The sequence below is a fragment of the Lissotriton vulgaris genome, chromosome 7 (genome assembly GCF_964263255.1).
Source record: "Lissotriton vulgaris chromosome 7, aLisVul1.2, whole genome shotgun sequence".
Taxonomy (NCBI): Eukaryota; Metazoa; Chordata; class Amphibia; order Caudata; family Salamandridae; genus Lissotriton; species Lissotriton vulgaris.
This window is the reverse complement of record NC_141695.1, coordinates 245459706-245479984: the sequence shown is the minus strand read 5'-3', so window position 1 is coordinate 245479984 and position 20279 is coordinate 245459706. Positions and strand designations below refer to the sequence as shown.

The 20279-nt window shown below is 44.4% G+C and overlaps 1 protein-coding gene across 2 annotated transcripts in view; it reads right to left on the bottom strand.

Annotated features, from left to right (window-relative positions):
- LOC147701296 (uncharacterized) overlaps positions 1 to 20279 on the bottom strand; it is a 134515-nt gene that overhangs the window by 34511 nt on the left and 79725 nt on the right. For both annotated transcript variants that reach the window (XM_086930023.1, XM_086930024.1), the window contains 2 exons: positions 16402 to 16671; positions 9509 to 9565 (listed from right to left, as the gene is read on the bottom strand). In XM_086930023.1, coding sequence (XP_086786149.1) covers positions 9509 to 9565; positions 16402 to 16671 — 327 coding nt within the window. The remainder of the gene's footprint in view (positions 1 to 9508; positions 9566 to 16401; positions 16672 to 20279) is intronic.

The window sequence follows — 20279 nt, the reverse complement described above, 5'->3', positions numbered from 1 at the left end:
ACTTTGTGCAGAGAAGGGCGAACCCCTTGCACTGGTAGGCCTTGCTGAGGCTTGCTTACTTCAGGGAGTTCTAAGACGAGGGACGTAAGGACAAGTTCAATGTTAGGGGATGCCAGTGTGAGGGTTGATGGGTGCGGTGGATACGTATTTATTGGGCAGTTGGTCCTGTTAGGGTTGTTTAGGGGGGATAGAGTGTGGTGGATGAGGGGGAAAGCCTGGAGGGGGTGGGATTATAATGTGGGGGAGGATCATTTTTGGAGAGCGGAAGTGAACAAGAGGAGGATGTAGGAAAGGTGTTCTTTTCGGACTGACAGTTCGGTGAAAGTGGCATAAAGGAAGTGGGAGGTGGTATACCTGCTGGATTGTGAGTTGTTGAAGATAGCAGGGAGGTGTGAGAGGGTGATTGAGGGGGATATGAGGGGGCATATAAGGGGGTGTGGGGAAGTGGGTCAGAGGTAGGGGTGGTATGGGAGTCATAGGGAGGGAGGAGCATAGAAGAGTGTGTGGTTGGAAAGGGGGGTACCAGGGGGTAAGTGGCAGAGGGAGAAGTGATATGGGAGTCAGGGGGAGGGAGGGGCATATAAGAGAGTGTATTAATGGAACGGGGGCATCGGGGGATAGGTGGCAGAGGGGTAAGGGATATGGGAATCAAGGGGGGAGGGGCATAGAAGAAAGTGCATTAATGGAACAAGGGGGGACCAGGGGGTAAGAGACAGAGGGAGAAGCGGTAAGGGAGTCGAGGGGAGGGCGGAACGTCGAAGAGAGTGTGTTGTTTGAATCGGGAGAGATCAGGGGGTAAGTGGGGGATGCTGGAGGTGTCATTGAGGGGATTTATGGTGTAGTGTATGAGGGGAAGTTGAAGAGGAGGTTAAAAGGAGAGGCGCGTGCAGCAGAGCATAGCGAGTTAGGTGTTGAAAGAGGAGCAGGAGTAGGCGTGTGGGTAACAGGGGGATAAATCAATGTGGAGGGCTCAAGGGGGGAGGGGGAGTCATTGGTGGAGGCGAATGGAAGGGGGGCATGTGCACTAGAAGACTGGGAGACAAGGAAGTCGTAGCAGGTTATAATGTTGAGAGCGAGGGAGGTAAGTAGAGATTGAGAATAGTCAATATGATTGGGGAAGGGGGGAGGGGGCAATAGTGAGAGGGATAATATGGGTTGTGGGTGTGGAGAATCCGTACTAGTACTAGTGATGTAAGTGGGGGAGGTCAGTTGCGGTTGGGAAAGGGAAACGGTGTTGGGAGTAGGAGAGGGAGAGGGAAAATCAGGAAGAGGTGATAAGGGGGAGGGAGAAATGAAGGGAGATGAAGGCAGTAAAAGTTGGGGTAGGTCAGAGAGATGAGGTAAAGAGGTCGGGGATGAGATGGGGTGATGAATCTAGGAGTAGAGGGGGTGAGAGGGCAGGGTTCAGGGATTGTGTGAGGGTTTGAAATATAGTGCTAAAGTGTTGTTCAGTGGGAGTAGGAGAGGGAGAGGGAAAATCAGGAAGAGACGATGGTGTGGTGGAGAGTTTTAGATCGTATGGGATATTGCGTGAATTGGACATCGGGAGGTGACGTAGAAATATGCTTTTCCATTTAGATGGGCATTTGGTGAAGAAGACGAAGTTGGTGATAATTGAGGAGTTAAGGCTGTTATGGTGATCAGCAAATAAGGTTTCTGGGTGGAGACAGAGAAGTTTGTGTATGAAATTTTTCTTACCATGTTTGGAGAGATGGGGGGGTAGAGGATGGACCAAGAGTTAGGGCTGAGTTTAAAGATGGGTGGGGTTGAGATTGAGGGTGGAAGAGTGAGTGGCGGCAGGATTTAGAGAAAAGGGGGAGAAAGAGTATGCACAGCAGATTAGAACGCACTGATCCTCGAAGCGAGGACAGGAGGTGGGGAATGGGGAAGCGGGGGTCGAGTTAAGTGTATCCAAAGCAGATTCAAACAGTGAGAGGTGTAGGTGGGGTTTAAACATAAGCACAATAGGTGAGGGTGCGATGTAATCACAGAAAATACATTTCACGATTTAAGGATATAAGCATAAGCACAATAGGTGAAGGGGGTGACGTAAATGCATAAAATACATTTCACAATATAAGGAAGGGCAGCCAAGAGATTTTAGAAGACAGGGCTATATGGCGGGGAAGGAGTTAAATATAGCCTGGACAAATTATAAAGATAGGAAGTGAGGGTGAACTAAACAGAGTAACATCAGGATACACAATAAAAACAAAAGCATAGCGACAGAAGGATATAACATAGTGAACAGTCTGAACAGTAGCTTCAAACAAATTACAATGAGAGGAAATGAAGGTGGACTAAACAGAGGAACATTAAAGTCTACAATAGAACAAAATACATAACGAAAGGAGGATATACCATAGTGAACAGTCCAGGAATAAACTAATTAAAGTTGAAATAAGTTAAAAAGCGCCACAATAAAATAACATATCCAAACGATAACAAAATAAAGGGAAAATAAAAATAATTAAATACTATAGGGGATAGGTTAGAGGTCAGTCAAGAGGGGGGTAGAGATAGAAAATAGCAAACAGTGAAGATAACTGGTAGAGAGGGGGTATACATTAGAAGGTAGCTTAGAATAGAGAATTGTTGGGATAAGTGATAAAATTGAGGGAAGCGGTAAATGTAAAATAAAATAAATGAGGAGAAAAATAGCTAAAAGCGGATTAAAAAAAGAAAGAGAAAGGGGAGTAAGTGGAAAGAAGAGAGTTAATTAATATAGAGAGCAGGGCACAGGAACATCGAATGGGGAGGAGCAGGCAACTACAGAATACACAGAAAGACAAAATGCAAAGCTAAAGAGGGACATACCGTCAAAAACAGTCCAATAAATTGAAGAATTAAAATTGAAAGTATGACAAGTAAATTGAAAGCACATGACAGCACAAGATACCTAGTGAAAGAAGGACATATCGTACGTAGTACACATTCATATAATGAAAGCATTAAAGATGAAAAATATGTAGAGCAAGTTGAAAAGCACAACAATGAAATAACAAATCCAAATGAAAATTAATAAAGTGCACAAAATAAAATTATACATTTTAGTGGGTAGGTGAAACGTCAGTCACGAAGTGGGTGGAAATAAAATAAGAAATGGCATACAGTGAGGATAACTGGTGGTGAGGGGGGTATAGTAAGGTGAAAAATGAGTTGAAAAATGGCAAGAAAAGATATAAGGAAGCAGGTTACGAGGAGAAAGTTACGAAATATAAAGTGTGATCGGGGCTACCTTCAAAGATGGCCGCCAAATTAGTGGCGGTGAAACCAGTCCTTTCTCAGTGTCTATATCACAGATAGGCAGGAGGAGCACATTTTCAACTAAGTAGAGAGCGTCAAAATGGAGGCCAAATAAAAGTTGTTATTGACCGAGAGTAAACAAGATGGGCTCAACAAGTTAGTCCTTTCTCAATGTTTATATCAAATAATGTAGTTAAGGAAATGTTAAACACCGAGAGTCTAGGGAGCGCATGTGCAGTTGTAGGGCAAGGATTATATTTCCTGGTATATTATAAGCTAATGTGTACCGCCGCCGAGCCACGTGGGCAGGTGGCCGACAGTAGAGCCCCAACAAAGACCTAGAAACGAGCAAGAAGTGTGTGAGCTGGAGCCGCAACCCATGAACCGTGTGGGCGGGCGGAAAACAGCAGAGCCCCCACAGAGCTCGCGATAATGGTGAGGCAGCTCAGGACACCGGTCTAGCGAGAGCGAAGCCGCAGCCGCCAACTCTGAGCATCGAGGGCGGTGGCGGTTTGCAGGCCTTGGACTGCGAAGGGGTGTTCGGAAGACCGCAGCCACAACCTCTAAGCAGTGTAGGCAGGCAGCAGACCGCAGCGCCCCACAAAGCCCGGGCAACAGCGAGGGGAAACCAGGGCTCCGGCCCCTCGAGCGAGAGGGTCGAGCCGTAGCTGCCACCTCCGAGCTGTGAGGCTAATGGCAGTCGATGGACAGCGAAGGGATCTCCTGATCCAGCTCCGCGTCGGCAGTGGCATGCATCAATCGAGTCTCCGTCTCCCCAAGACAGCAGGCAGAGGCGGAGGACGGACCAGGAAATCCAGGCTCCGAGTAAAGCTCGAGGAGCTGGGCGGGGTCCCTCAAAGGAGGAGCAGCAGGACAACAGGCGCCGAAATTCCGGCAGAGGCGGAGGACGGACAAGGAAATGCAGCCTCTGAGCAAAGCTCGAGGAGCTGGGTGGTATCCCTCAAGTGAAGAGCAGCAGGACAACGGGTGCCGAAATCCAGGCTCCAAGCAAAGCTCGAGGAGGTGGGCAGGATCCTTCCGGACAGGAGCAGCAGGGGAAACCCGATCGAGTCTCCCTAGAAGGGGAGAAGGCGCAGTCCAAGACCAAGTGATCCAGCTCCAATGAGGTGCCAAGGACGGAAAAAGGCAGCAGGCGATCGCATGAATGGGGGCAGCGGCAGTCTCGAGGGGGTCCCGGCAGGGCACTCGGTCAGTCTGTAAAGGGTCGAGAAAAGACAGGCCAAGCAGCTCCGTCGTCTGGACGCTTCAAACTCGGTGAGTAGTGATCAAAAGTTCATTTCCATAACATCTGTGGATAGAGGATGCCTTCCGATTTAGTAAGGTGGATGAAGCAGTGAGGGTTATTTTGGTTTATCCAGGGATTTTCGCCAAAAAGGTGATCCCTAAACCAGGAGCACTTCTTTCAGCTCCTCCTCAGGCGGCTATCTTGCTTATGTGCTCATTCAAAGCCCATAGCAGCAGCAATCTGGCAATTAAAAATGATGGGAGAAAAGTGTCAAGAGGAAGCACTGTATAAATTGAAGGCTTCCTACACACTACGGTGACTATCCGTTTCTCAAGAACTCATGGAGCTGTCTCATCAGAGCATGAAGCCAGAGGCCTAATGGAAGAGACAATGTGAGCATGTTCTCTCCAACCATCCACAAGTCTGTCCAAGGATAGACACAGTCAGTAATTTGTAGGTGGACATAATGGGCAATATAGCAGCACTGTGCTTTGGTGAAAGATTGGAGTAAGGGGTGCAAGTACATTTAGGACAGTAACAACATCAATGACATCTAGTCACGGATTCTGAGGAAGGCAATCAGGAACTAAATAATCCTCTCAGTTCAGGATACAGACAGAACTCCTCTCTCAATGTATTGAGACTGAACTATTTTGTCGAATGCCCAATGGAGCTACCTGGTTTAGCTATAGGGGAGATGGGCCGTGGACTCCGTCCTTGGTCGTCACCTACCCAGTCGGCGGTTAGACAGACTTCATTTTGTCTCTCCCTGTTGTCTCTTTCCCCACCCCGCCCTTTCTCTACTTACATGACCCTCCCCTTTATGCTCCATTTATTTTGCCCTCCATGTTTCTTTAATTGTTTTTCCCATTGAGACCGAGCTATTTGGCCAATGCCAGGTGGAGCTACCTGATAGCTATAGAGGAGATGGGTTTTGGGACTTCCCCTTGACCGTCACCTACTCAGCCGGACTTTGGACAGAATTTCCTTTCGTCCCTCTGCCGTATCTCCCTACTATCCCTTTACCCTTACCAACTTCCCCTCTACACTTCAATCATCTCGTCTTCTATGCTCTTGCATTTGTTTGTCTGGCATCTGATGTAAATTGGAACTGATGTAATCTTGTAATGTAATTTTTGTGGAACCTCATGTAAAGTGCTCTGATACCTCCGGGTCTAGCCAGCGCTAAATAAAACTCTTGAATAAGAATAATAAATAATGATAGGCTTTGGAAAAGGCAATACAATGTAATACAACATTTAAAACAACAATAGGGCAAACAGTAGACATTTGAGTCACATGTTAAAATACCTTTAAGATCACTTTTTAGAGCTGTAAGTTTTCCAAATCAGTGGGCCTGATCACATTTCTTTCTAAAAGTTCTTAATAATTGCCTTTTAAACCCACTTATTGCTAAATGCCGGATGTTTCCTCAATTTGTCTTCACTTAGTTAGACAATGCTTTACTTCAGTGTATTACTCTGGAGAAAACCCTTTTCTCTGTGACACTTTGTTATGAAGGGCCCACTATATGTGGGGGGACACATGAGTTGACATATTTGCTGTTGGGTTTAGCAGTGGTGGGGATAACAATGGAACAATCAGAGTTGCTGAGTGGGGGCTGTGGGTACTCAAAAATTAGCGATCAGTGGTGTAACTAGTGTGTCATTGGCCCTAACACATACAAGGAATATGTCCCAATATGCACTTCATTTGGGTATGTCCCTTTTTTTGGAGGCGAATAACATACTGGAAGAGGAACAGTTTGGTTTTCGACCGGGTCATGGGACAGAGTCAGCTTTAGTGGTGGTGCTGGATGACCTTCGGATGCGGGCGGACAGGGGTCGATCGGCAATTCTAATTCTGCCGGACCTGTCCGCCGCCTTCGATACGGTGGGCCATGACATTTTGCTTTCAAGAATGGAGATTTTTGGGGTGAAAGAAGTAGCACTCAGATGACTGCGAGCTTATCTGTCTGATAGATGGCAGGCGGTGGCACTCCCCCCGTACCAATCGGAATTGCTGAAAGTCCTACATGGGGTTCCTCAGGGCTCGTCAATCAGCCCCATCTTGTTTAATGCCTATATGCAACCTCTGCTGGGAATCATTAAAGCGCATAATATTAGGGTGATCAATTATGCAGATAATACACAGCTTTTAATATCTCTGGATGGGGATCAGGCAGAATCATTTAACTGTTTTCATGATTGTCTGCATGAAGTTACGAAATGGCTGAAGGAAAATTCACTCCAGTTTAACAGTGGGAAAACTGAGATTTTGCAGTGCAAGGTGGGGGGGGGGGGGGGGGGGGGGGGGTCATGCGAAGCCTGCCAGCAGACTTCTGTTCTCTAACATCAGATGGCATACTGACACCAGTGAACACGGTGCGTAATCTGGGAGTCAGCTTTAATGAAAATCTCAATCTGGAGACCCACGTCAATAAACTGGTGCGAAGTTGCTTTTCCTTGATCCGTGGCCTTCGGAAGGTGCTGCCACTGCTACCTGATCAGGTAGGAACAAAGGTAGTTACGAGTATTATCCTCAGCCGCCTAGACTATTGCAATGCTCTGCTGTTGGAATCCCCGGTATATCTGATTACCAGATTGCAGAGTGTCCAGGCGGCAGCAGCTAAGTTAGCACTCTTTCGACCACGTTGGTCGTCAACTACTCAAGCATTGGTGGATCTACATTGGCTCACAGTAGCCCAAATGATCCGGTTTAAGTCATTGTGCATTGTATTTAGAGCTCTCCATGAACAGGGCCCTAAGTCACTACAGGGCAAGTTTCAGTGGTACAAGCCTACCCAGAATCTCCGCTCTTCTACCGGCCACTGTGTTAGAATTCACAATATAAGGAGGGTGACCCTGGGAGGAAGAGCCTTTAGCGTGGAAGCAGCTCGCCTTTGGAACTCCCTCCCTTTAGAAATTAGGAGGACACAAGGTTTGTTGCTGTTCCGCAAAAAAATTAAGACTTGGCTCTTCCCTCAGGCATAATGTATGTTGTCGAGGGTAGTAGCTGTCTCACTGGATGGCAAGCTCCTTTTTCTTGTGCAGCTGACAGTTCTTGGCTGACTGTTCTCTTAGCGCCAGGATGCCCGTAGGTTTACAGTGGGCTCTATAAATGGTAATAATAATAATAATAATAAGAGACAGTCAGAATGGGGTGTACACAGCCCTTACAACCTCGGGTCCTGATGGCAATGCAGTCGTGCACTACTGATATCTAAGCCCCTGGTAACCGCAAGTGGGCTGGCCTTAGGATCAGCAACTTAAGAACACACAGAAGTGATATGACCAAAGTGAGACAAGTTTTAATGATTAAAATGAGAGCACTGAGACAGGGAATGAAATGATTTGTGGCTCTGGAAGATGCACTGTGAGATGTCCATGTTATCAAGGGTGGAGACCAGCTGCTTAACCAATAGTGTAAAAAATGCCCAGCGATCAGCAGCAGCTCATAGAATGCAGACCCTACTAACAGGTAAGAGCAGACATCTAAAGACCTCACACTTTCACCCAGGTGACACGTGGAAGGAGGGTTGATATTATGAAGCTGGTGTCAATTAAACCACTGTAAAAATGAGATGTTTGAGGAATACAAATCAGGGGGAAAGTAATGAGACGTACTGCAAAATAAGTTTCACTAACGAAAAAACAATAATATTGTTGTTTTTCATAAGGCCAGAGGTTTCTATCGCACGTATCAAGGAAGATGATGTATCGCAGTGTCCATCAAAGAGCAGAAGGGGGAAGAACCCGAATGGCCACAGCAAATCTCCTGGAGGTCCAGACCAGGTGTGAACTGATGACTAGTAATCACCTCAAAAGGACAACAGAGGCTATTATTGCATTAGAGTGATCAAGGGATATTTAGCAACGGCAGTTAATTATTTGAATGCGTGAGTGTAGAAGTGAGGTTCATGATAACCAGAGTGAAGTTAAAACACTGAAAAGTGAGTTCTTGGGGAGAACCGAAGTTTGGAATAAAGATGGTTATGAGTAGGCCTTAGTACATGATTGACCCCTATAAATCCAGTAGATAAAGATTTTGTATTCCAGATGTCCATCTCTTCTATGAATGGGAGTGATGGGCGGAGTACTCAGTGATTACAACCTCATGTCTAAGCATGAGGCCTCCCACTAGGTGAAGCCAGGGATGTGATGATGCCTGCAGCAAAGATTCATGGATTTGGCTTATTTGTTGCAAATATTGTTTTCAGGAATAGTTAGGAGCAGGCAGGCTCATGCTAAGATACATGAAGAAGCAAGAATGTAGCTGGGATCATTTCTTGGATCTGCAGACTAGTATAGATGGGCAGTCTGCGACTGACAACACTTATTTTATAAATGAAAAACAAACGTAGGAACCGCCATCCCTTAGGGGTGAATAGCATGCAGTAGATTTCTCGTAATGTTTCTTCCTCCCAGGAGATAACACCACCGTTAAAGCTTCCTAGGATTTATTACATCCTCTCATTTTCTCATTATGCAAAGATAGCCTGGGAGAGTTAGAGTGCTGTCCCCTCCTTCATCTGTTAGCTTATCTGGTGAGAACAATGGTATCTAAGAAGTGAGAAATTTTTTTCAAGTCTGTGGCAGATTCTTTGGTGAAGAAGGCTGATGCTCTTTTGGAGACCTACTCAAGAAGATCACAGATAGTGCCCTGGTGAGGAGAATGAAAGACTGAGAAAAGAGGTCCCTTTGCTATGAAGAGCTTAACAGGAGACTCCTTTGAGCTGGGCGAGGGCGGTTTTGGAGGGTATGCTCCTTTTGTTCCTTGCTAGAGTTTTTGGTGTAGGGCTTGATGGTTAGCCAGAATGGGTGGATCTTATGATACAATGCTGAGATATTTTCTTAACCATCCTGAAGGTTGGAGAAATGATCTGCTCATTGAAACAATATTCAGAATTTTTAAAATAGGAATGGAAGGAATGGGAGTCATAGTACAGCGCACCTCACTGATTAAAAATATGAATAAATATTGGCAATATAAATAGTTAAACATAAATTTTCTTACTGTGCTGAGGATCTCTTCTGCTTGGTGGCGCAGTAGTAGTAGGATATTCCTTGCAGTCTACAGTTGAGGGAGAAACATGATTGTCAATGATGAATGTGTTAAGAAATCTTATTCCTATTAAAGATAACTTACAAGTACCAGAAAAAGTTATTAGACCCTTGTCACTCTCAAAACTTGGAGATGGATTCACTTGTATTGCAGTTCTAGTACTTCTGTGCCAATGCTGACCTCTAGCAATCGACAATGGTGAGACAATCTTTTTAAAGATACCAAGTTAGAATTTCAGCACATTGCTCAGTTTCTTCACCATACCCAATATGATGTGCATCTCTCAACAGCTACATATCCTATTCAGTTCAGTTGACAGTTCTGTTCATTTAGACGCTTGCTATTATTCATGGCCATCTAAATGAATGTCAGGCAGCCCCTTCCTCGTATTGTGGCATTTTGTATATTTTCAGCAACCAGCTATGTCTGTTTTTCAGATATTAAATCACTTTGTTCAAGCCTAGGGCTCAGATTTTCTGAACTTTGACGCAAAACAGCGAAACAAGGATGTTGCTGCCCTGCGTTGTGTCGAAAGGGAAGAACAGGCGTTCCCCATATCTACTAAGATAGTGTTGGTGCACTTTTGGCTGCCTAGCCCCATTGCAGGGACCCTTGTGTCACAGCACAAGTGAGTCTATGTTAAGCTCAAGATAGTTTTTCTGTAGGAAATTGTAGCTTTCTGCACAAATATCCTTTGAGGCTTCTTCCTCTTTGTATGTGTTCAGCAAAATGCAACACACATGCAAGTACCAAGGCGCAATAACGAGATTTGTCCTTGTTATGCCAGCTTTGCATATGTGTAACATTGTGGTTCAAACCTAGGTTTACAAGTTTACAAGCTTTTGTATATATGGGTTTGTGTCAAAAAACATGGGTGGATTCCCAGGAAAGCCCATGCTCCACCTATGTAACAACTAAATGATGCAAGGTAATGGAAGGCGGCGCTATGTGCTGCCATATGTAACATTTGTGTTTTTCTAAACCACGCAGATCGGGCTATGCATGAAATGAAATGAAATAAGTATTTATAAAGCGCGATTGTTGCCCAGGGGCGTCCAAACGCTGATGTAAGGTGTAATTAATAAACAAAAGAGGGTTAGGCCAGGAAAATTAATGATAAGCATTAAACAGAAAAGTTTTCAACTGTTTCCGAAACGAAAGAAGGTTGGGGGTGGACCAAATTTGGAGGGGAAGGGAGTTCCACATTTTGGCGGCATTGAAGAAAAACATCCTTCCTCCAGTTCTTGCCCTTTTTATTCTGGGTACTGAGGCCATAAAAGCCTGACTTTATCTAAGATTTCTGTTAGGATGATACTGGGTTAGTTGGTGACCGATTGCTGGTCCTATTTGCCAGAAAGCCTGGTGGGAAATGCACATCGCCTTGAAGGCGATTCAGGTAACCAGTGCAACTTATTCAGTCCCGGTTTGGCTGATTGTCTGCGAGGCAGTTGGAGCAGTGTGCGGGCTGCACAGTTCTGTACTATCTGCAGCTTTCGCTTTCGCAATGTGTATTCTGGGGCACCTAAGTACAGGGCGTTATTAAAATCCAACCGTGATTGGATCAAGCCCTGTACGGCTACCTGTACCTGTATGCGTTGCTTTGCAAATCACAAAATAGATTTTGTGTCAGGGCTGCACCAAAAAAGTGACCCAACCCTGATGCACAATCTTTGCAAATCTGAGCTTAAATGTTTTTCACTTGATTCTGTGTTTTTGGTTGAGATCCATATTGCTACAGTTTAAAATATGTTTTATGTTGCACTTTTTCTACATAGTGCAGATCTGTCAATTACTTGGCCCCTTAGAATTCTTACTTACAAAACTTATGTCTCTGCTTAAATCCAATAATGTATTTTATTTTTACTACTGTAGTATGAAGTTATCGAGTGCCAGTGAAGCACTGTACCAATGGCCATAAATACAATTAAATAATATTTCCAACAAAGAGAGAAGCTACAGAGTTTTAAGAGGTGACAGGGACTTTCTTTGGCATTGAAAAACAATGTTTTCTACAGAAGTAGGTCTCTACCTATTTCCTGAATTCAAGGGTTGCGGTGATGCTGATGAATAAGGGCTATGGTTACGATCCTGCAAGTGTTGGTGTCTGTTTACTGTTTTGTTTCTTTTTCACATTGCTTGATCTCTATTCTGGAGCTGTCCTGGCTGATGGGCGTGCCAAGAGCCAAATGAGGTAGCAAGCTTATCAGTTGGTGGTGTTGATCATGATGACTTTGTTGATATTTTGGGATTGTCCATGGAGGGTCATCCATGGAGCTCTCTGTTAGCAGCAGAGCTTGGCCATCATTTTGTGAAGGACTAAAAACTATATTTTATGTCTCAAACACAACAGGGATAGTGCTGCACATGAAATCAAGTAAGTATGTTAGATATAATTAATAATTCATAAGGGTCAGCTAACCATACACTAGGCTATAAAGTTTCCATGTATTTTAACATGATTGGCTTCAATTCTAATAGTAGGTGTGACTTCACTAATAATATAAGGTGCTCGTAGTGTGTAGTAACTGAAGAAATTGGTTTAGTGAACAACACATGAACTATCAATAACTAGGAAATTGACAAGCAACTGAGCAATGCTGACCGCCGGCTCGACCAAGACACGTGGACAACACCCAGCGCCACAGGTTCTGGCCCCGGATCATCCACCACTAAGATACAAGCAAGCTCCATGCCCTCAACACCGGACAGCACACCACCTGCTCTCAGGTGTCTCCAAATGACACCCAAGGCCTTTTTTCCTGCTGAAACTGCAGTTGCACCTTCGCCTGCCACGGCACACCAGCACCACACACTGGACGACTAACAAATACCAGACCCAACTGCCTCAGCTGCATCCTGCTTAACGCATGCTCCATCCACATACACAACAAACACAAGGAGATGATGGACGGAGCACTGGAACTTTTCAGATACTCACCCCCAGTCACAGATCTGGGTTGAATCCATCATCGTTCTTTCGCTCACTTCTCCACCCCAGTTCAGATCCAGCTATATGAAAATCAGTCTTGATCATGTGCCTCATAGGAACAGTCCATCCCGAACTGCCAAGCCAGGTCTTCCCTGGACCGGAAACAAGCATCCTGGGACTAGTTTTGGTGTAACACCCCTAATCAGCCATGCTAGATGGAATCCACAAACACAGCGTGGAAATCTTGTCTACCCCGAAATCGCCTTCCTCACAGAAACCTTGATGAATTCCACCTCTGCCCCGGACATCATCACCGCCATCCCGGATGGCAACAAGATCACTCACAAGGACCGCAACAACAAGCACCCTCTGTCTCGCCACACATTCAAATGACCACTCGACCAATATGAATCACCTCCACTTCCAGGTCCAGATGATCCTGAACATCACCCTCATCCCAAGAACCCCCAGACCCAGTCCATCCTTCAGCAACTCCATCACTGACTTCACTGCACCCCACGCTCTCGCCTCCACAGACTTCATCCTACTTGGCGACCTCAACATTCACTTGTCGACAACCCCAACAACAAGAACACCTCTTCCCTGTTGGTGAGCCTCTCCACCATTGGACTCAAACAATGGGTCACCTCACTAACCCACTCAGCAGGACACACGCTCGACCCCATCTTCTCCACCAGCGACAACATAACCTTCAGCCACACCTACGAGCTCCCTATAATATATTATAGTATTTGTGCATTAGGCTTCAGATCTAGGAAATGAAATATCTGCTTGGATGGTAATGCTAGTAGATGTGTGTTCAATCGCTCTGTTTTTATTCTGAAACTCCATTTTGACATTAAAGACAGAGAAGGAAAATGTCCATGTTGCTGATCTGCGTACAGCTACAAGGCCATCTTGCATTGTGCAGATCTAGCTTGGAAGGAAACACAAGTAACTTTTTCTATTCTTCTTTAAACTTCTGCAAAGAGCCATTTTAGTGTACAAAAGTAATAATATATAAGCTGAGCACAAGTGGTCCCTCCTCTCTCCATAAAGAAACATCCGGAACTACTGCAGAAACAAATGCCAGAAACACAGAAGGGCGGGCCCAGATGGGCAGGTTAGTGGAGACACATTCTGAATGATCAAATTCTGACACAGGCCCAACAGTAAAATAAGGTAGGTGGGTAAATTAACATGACTTGGCATACTACTATCTAGTTATGCAACACCGCTAGACACAAGGCTGGAAATACTTCTGGGTATTAGGTAAACTTAACAGCAACAGAAACGGGAGGTGTGATGAAAAATGATCTGAGCATTACTAGCACTGGCACTGACTGCAGTTCTGATTTCTGTGATCCTTATATTAAATATCATTATTCTGATAGATATGTGCTGCAAACACATTAGGAATAATAAATAACCAATAATTGTAAATACAAATCCTTGAGTGTGTTGTCTGTCTCTGGGAACCAGGGAGATGATTCGCCTTTAAACCCCCTATAGGTGGGAGATGTTTGACAGGTTAGGGCTGATTTTTGATACTCTGTCTAATACAACATACCCCACTGACTGGAGAGGAGGGTGAGTGACACCTGCCCACTCTTCATTCCTCCAAAATTGGGGACGATACATACTGTTTCTTGATATAGATATACCGGGTGTGTCCCTCCTAAACTGTGAGGAACATGACAAACTAAAAAGGGTTTCCATACCTGTTCTAAGTACACCTGCCCTCTAGGAGTCACCTCTACAGATCCACTGCAATACAATTTTCAAAATGTTATATTTTGTATTTACTAGCTAACGCTCCTATGTGTGTGCAGCGGTTTCATTGTTATTATTATTTGTAGGTCTTATACTACCAATAAAAAAAATAATTAAACATTACATCAGCATGCCAAAGGGAGACGCACTGGCGTGTACGACTGATGAATTGTAATTTTAAAAAAGCCACCCCAAACCATTAGGTAGAAACGTTTCAATAAACAATAGAGCTACAAGCTGTGCTTGTTAAAGATCTTTGTGGTTTTCATTGTTTACTTGGAGCCTGTAGCCTGCCAAGACACAATTATAGTGACAGGCTGAGTCACTATGTGTCACTTGTCCTGGCTTCGCACCCAAGTGGAACCTGCTGCCTCTTAAACACACCACACCTGAACCAAGTGTAAAATCTTCATAACAGATAGAGATCAGCAGGAAGCAGTCACAACACAAAAAAATGATCCAGACTCAAATGGCGTTGCAGCGCGTGCAATGTAATTTGTTTTATTTATTTACTTAACTCCGTTCGGCCGTATGCCGGTGTTTACTACCCCCCACCCAGCCCCATCCCGCCCCGCCCCACCCCACGCAGCACTCCCTCGAGGTGCCACCACTGACCCAGACAGAGACTGAAAATACTTATGAAATGTAAGTATTTATTTGATTGTACAGCTCTTTCATCAAACAGGAAAATACAGTGAAAAAAGTTAAAACAAAGATTATGCTCGGTCATGAGCAGGATCTGAACCTGAAGAGATATAAAGGCGACATTAATTTATAAATGCAATTCCCTGTATTGGATGGATTTACAAAACCAAGGAGATTGTTGAGAGAATAAAACTGACTTCTAACATCTGATTACATTGATTGGGAAACCAGCTGGTTTCTGTTTTGTTCCAGTCCCTCTGCAATGAGCTGGACAAAAGGGGGGGGGAGATTTACAAAGATTTTACGCATTTTTGCTTCACAAAAGTGGCACAAATCGGCGCAAAATCTTTTTTTCTGATTTACTTTCCAGCTAACTCTGGAAATAACGTGAAAGTAAAGAGAAGCCGCGCATAACGCTGCCTTGCATTAGTTGGTGCCAAGGGGGTGTACCATGGGTGGTGCATGGCCGTTCCCATGCAGCCACTCAAGGTTTCTGACGTCCAACCCTATTTACTAAATAAAGTGGACAGGGTTTAGCATCAAAAAACTGCGCCCTTTTGAAGTAGGCGCAAAGAAGGAGAAATGCTTTCCTTTCTCCTTCCTTTTCCAACGTTGTTTGCGTGCTACACTTTATAGCACACATACAAAGAGGGAAAGGGCAAAAGTTAGTCTATGAATGGTATTTTATATGGGAATGCTATCCTTCCTGTACAAAACCTATGCTAGAATCACAGAGAACCCTTGCACAAAGGTGTCTCGGTGGCGCACAGCAGCTGATTTTCAGCGCCGGCGCTAGGGAAAGAGGAGGAGAGAGGCATATTTATGTAAATATGACACTCTCCTCCTCTCTCTTTTTCATGCAGCTGCTTCACTGCGCTGAAAAGTGTTAAATCTGGCCCTTGGTGTACAATCCATTCTCTAATGTTTTCAACAGACCATACTTCAGGTTGTCTGGTTGTCTACCTCCCTGCCTTCACTGTGATGGTGTTAGACTTTGATGGCATACCTTATGACCGGCCCCCACCCACCTTTGGCATTGTAGCCACTCAACCAGGGCCGACTGGCTGTAGCGGGCACCGGGCCCTCCCCGGGGGGGGGGGGGCTTGTTTCCGGGGTCTGGCAATATCAGCCCCCTGTAACAAAATCAGCCCAAACCAGCCCTAGCAAACAGCTCAGCCGCACCCACCCTCTTCCCCCCTCTCATCCCTCCTCCCCGGGCCAGGCCAAGCAGTTTGTCAGGGCCAGTTTCATTTTCCTGCACTCAACTCTGGTCCACTGAACAAGAAATGGAAATATTACCATTGACAATGCAGTGGGTTGTCTAGTGGTATGTCAGATAAGCACAAGCGTCACTCCAATGTAGCTCATACATGTCTGGGAGAAGCATTCTCTTTCCAAGTTCTAGGATAGAGATAAGGAGGATTAGAGGAGACAGAAAGGGTTAAGAAGGTCATGCTATGATCCACTAGAAAGGCAAGCAGCCTAATACAGTGCTTACCTTTGTTCACAAGATGTACTATCTTCTGATTGTCTGTTTTTAATCCATACTCCAGGCTATAGGTTCCAGTGTTTTCCTCAAAGAAGTAGAATATAATTGAGTAGTTCCGCAAACACAAAGATATATTATTTAGGCATTTTGTCCGCCGTGGACAACGAGCGATTTCCTTCAAGTTGCAGGTGGGCTGCAATTGTTCTTTGAGGTTCAGAAGCGTGATGGGACAGTCAATAGGGGTGGGGCTGTTGAACATGTGTTCACATGTTTTGAGGCCTAAAGAGACAAAACATGTATATATGAAATAGCAACCAGGATCACTTGGGCAGGCATGTCAGCATAAAGGAACCAGTTTATGAACACAATGATCAACCCGCAATATGTTTTAACTCCTTCACTGCGGGGGCTATTCCGCCGCAGTGCTAAGGGGGCGGGGCGGAAGAGCGACGGGCGCATGCTGGTGACAGAACCACTCCGTCACCAGCGTCTGTTGCGCTGTGCTTATGACGGAGCGGTTCCGTCATGGTCCCGCCCGCTCAATAGAACGCTCAGCGCAGGCGCGGAATTCGCGCCGCGCAGGAGCGTCGGGCGGGCCATGTTGGAACCACTCCGTCATCAGCACAGCGCCACCGCAGCTGATGATGGAGCGGTTCTGTCATCAGCAGGGAAGGGGTTAAAAAGCATGCAAACACATTAGCAAATACAAAAACATGTACACAAATTCCCATTAGAGGTTCCTTGCATTTATAAATTATGCTTCAAACTTGCAAGGGCAGACTCATACACAAACTTGAAGAAATAGTGGCAAAGTTACAACCCTGCAAACCTGCCTGAAACAAAAGGGGTGAACTGGTATGGTATGGTATTGTATGGAAACTACTGGATTAGTTTTAAACAATAGGTGATTTAAATAAGGAATACAATGCCAGATGTATTAAGAATTTTTACAGTTACAAACTCTCCGATTCGAAGTTTGGGACCAGAACAATACTTTATCTTCTGCACGAATCCTATTTTAGGAGCCAGTAACTTTTACCACTCATAAAATGCGATTGAGACCCCCACATCAATTCGGTGTTTGGAAGGGGAGTGTCGTAGGTGTCCCTTTCAAATGCTGAATTGGTATGATATATGTCAAATTTTGAGCCCAAAATCCAGGTGCATAACAATGAAAAATTACGGACTCCTGAATTTTGGGTGATCATGAATTATCAAAAGGGAAAGGTTCCAATCAGGATCCCTTTGGGGACCACAGCTAACTCTCAGAATCGTTTGTGAAAAAGTATACTTTTTAAAATGCCGCCCCACTACCTCTAAGAAAAAAGAACTTCTATTTAAAAAAAAAATATCACAAACATTGTGGACTGCTGACTGTGAAAGGCCACTATCCCTGCAATGGCTTTCAATCATAGTGAGTCACAATTTGGTACTTACCTCATTATCACTCAAGCGGTAGTTCAGATTTTGACCACAATGATTCTGAATTTTAAGAACCAACTTATTGATGAAAGGGACGGAGTCTGTTACAGATAATTCATCTTTAGATGGTCAACATTGTTACTCACTTCATGAAGAATAGTTTTACAACAACTGGTTCTGATTGTCTGTGTTAAGGGGCCAGTAAAAGCTACAGTGAGACCCACATAGGTTGCTATAGTGGTTACTAAACTGAAATGTTGTTCTTAAAACACATTGCACATTTATGTCTTCCGGTTTGACTTGCAATGGCCTATGACCTCTGAAGAACCATATTCGGCTTGAGTCCTGCCATGTATTCTTTGCACGCTTTGGTGTATCCATGAGCAAAACCCAAATGTAAAATTCCTCTAATGTTTTAAGCTCTAAACTATGCAGGAAAGCAGTCCTTTGTTGGCTATCCTTCAGAAAGCTCCCATATGCAGCCACTATATCCCAGGCAAAGTGACACTCCTCTCGTCCTCAGCAAAAGGAGGACCAGACATAATGCAAAGTTTGCTCATGGGGATAACCTGCAGAAGTTAATTCGGCAACTACAGGCAGAACCTTGTTTTAAAATGGAGGGTTAGAGTTCGAATGACCACAAATCATGTAGCCAGATGTGACTATTAAGTGTCATGAGCATGAAACTTCACATGAGTACTGGTCTGGGGAGCTTTCCATTTAACATCAAGAGCTTGTTTGTGCTTGTTGAAGACAGTAACAGAGCTCTGGGAGACTTGTCAGATTACACAGGGCACTGAGGGAACTCTGCTGATTTGAAACAGGGGCTTCATTTTGCATTAGTGCCTGAAAGTCCAGGATGGACTTACTCAACCTTTGGAAGGAAGTGGTAACAAAGAGGCTGCAGCACTCCTGAAGGAGAATCCAAAGATGGTCACCCTTTTGCCAAAAATCATATTACGAGACTGTGTGTATTGGGTACTGGGAAAGTTACCTGCTGCTATTGTGTAGTGTGGAGCACACCTTCTAACACTTTGGTTACTGGAAATGTAGATTTTTCCAAGGCCAACATTTTTCAATTTGAAAGTCCACAATAGACTCATCTGCAGACAATAATCTCATAAAAATGAGATCTTTAATTTTCTCATCTCCACCAAGCAGACCACAACTACACCATTGATATGATGACACAACAACCCAGCCTTGCTTCCTGGTTTGTTCTGCCACAAAAAAAGACTTTGCAAGCTTTCGCTCAGTGTCAGAGGACCGGGGTAGTCCCTTTCAGACACTACATTGAGATAATTCCTAGTGGAACAGATTGCACTCCAGAAAAAAAAGACAGGGATAAGTCTTCCAATAAAGGGCCAGTGCTTAATCTGAGACTGTGGTTTCCAGGGCTCAGCATCAGCGCTAAATCATAAACACTGGCTCTTGAGCACCAGGTAAGGACACATTCATTTTTGGTAGGCACAGGGAGATTAGGGGATTCACGGAGAATCAAAAGATGTTACCAATGCCCAGACTCAAGCCTGGTTCCCCAGCTCCAAGGTCGGCAGATCTGGCCATTACACCACATTCGTGCCCCACTTGTAGGGTTTCATGGCTTCTGTTATAGACGGCGCTAACAGGAGAATTGTGCCTTGTGACAAGAACCCTGGCACCTATTTATTTATTACAAATTAACCACTGTAAAGGGCAATCCCTACTTAAAGCCTCCCACAGACACTTGTAAATTAGTAGCACGTTTATGCCTCCCTCCAAAGCCCTGGTGCAAAGCTTCTGCATTCAGCCAAATGCCAAAGGCTTAGGCAACTGAAGCATGTTGGCCCGCTAAACTCTCTCCCAATCCTGCCCCGATTTTCTGTTAAACATACTAAAGTAGACTGGGCACCATCTAAAAAGTTTACTCTTTTTAAACAGCCTTGCAGCTGATTGAAGACTGCCATGTTTTATGCTTATTTGAGGTTAGAAAAGGATCATCATGTCGATCAACATAAATTTGTGCTTTCTTCATAAGTGAACGTACACGTCTTTACTCTGTCATTTGTCCTATCAAGTCTTTATTGTTTCAGCTGTCAACCTTACAATAAATGCATAAAATATTCCCATAATTTCATACATCTAAAACACATAAGAACAATTACCACGGCCTTTCAAAGTGCAAGTGCTTCATACATTTTATAGTAAAATACCATGATTTAGTCTACATCAAAATTCAATACAATTTAACATTTAAAAATTGTAAAAACATAAACCTCCAGATTTTTCATTATTACATATTACCATCTTCAGTTTAAGTACCTCTAGAATATTGTGACAAGTACATTAGCGTTGTTACCACAATAATGACAGCACAGCTTTGCAAGGGGTCATACATGTTTAGAAGCATCTCCCCACTGGATCAATATATGATTAGTCAACTAAACAGGCCCATGCAAGTTGGCTCATACTAATACAATGTAGTT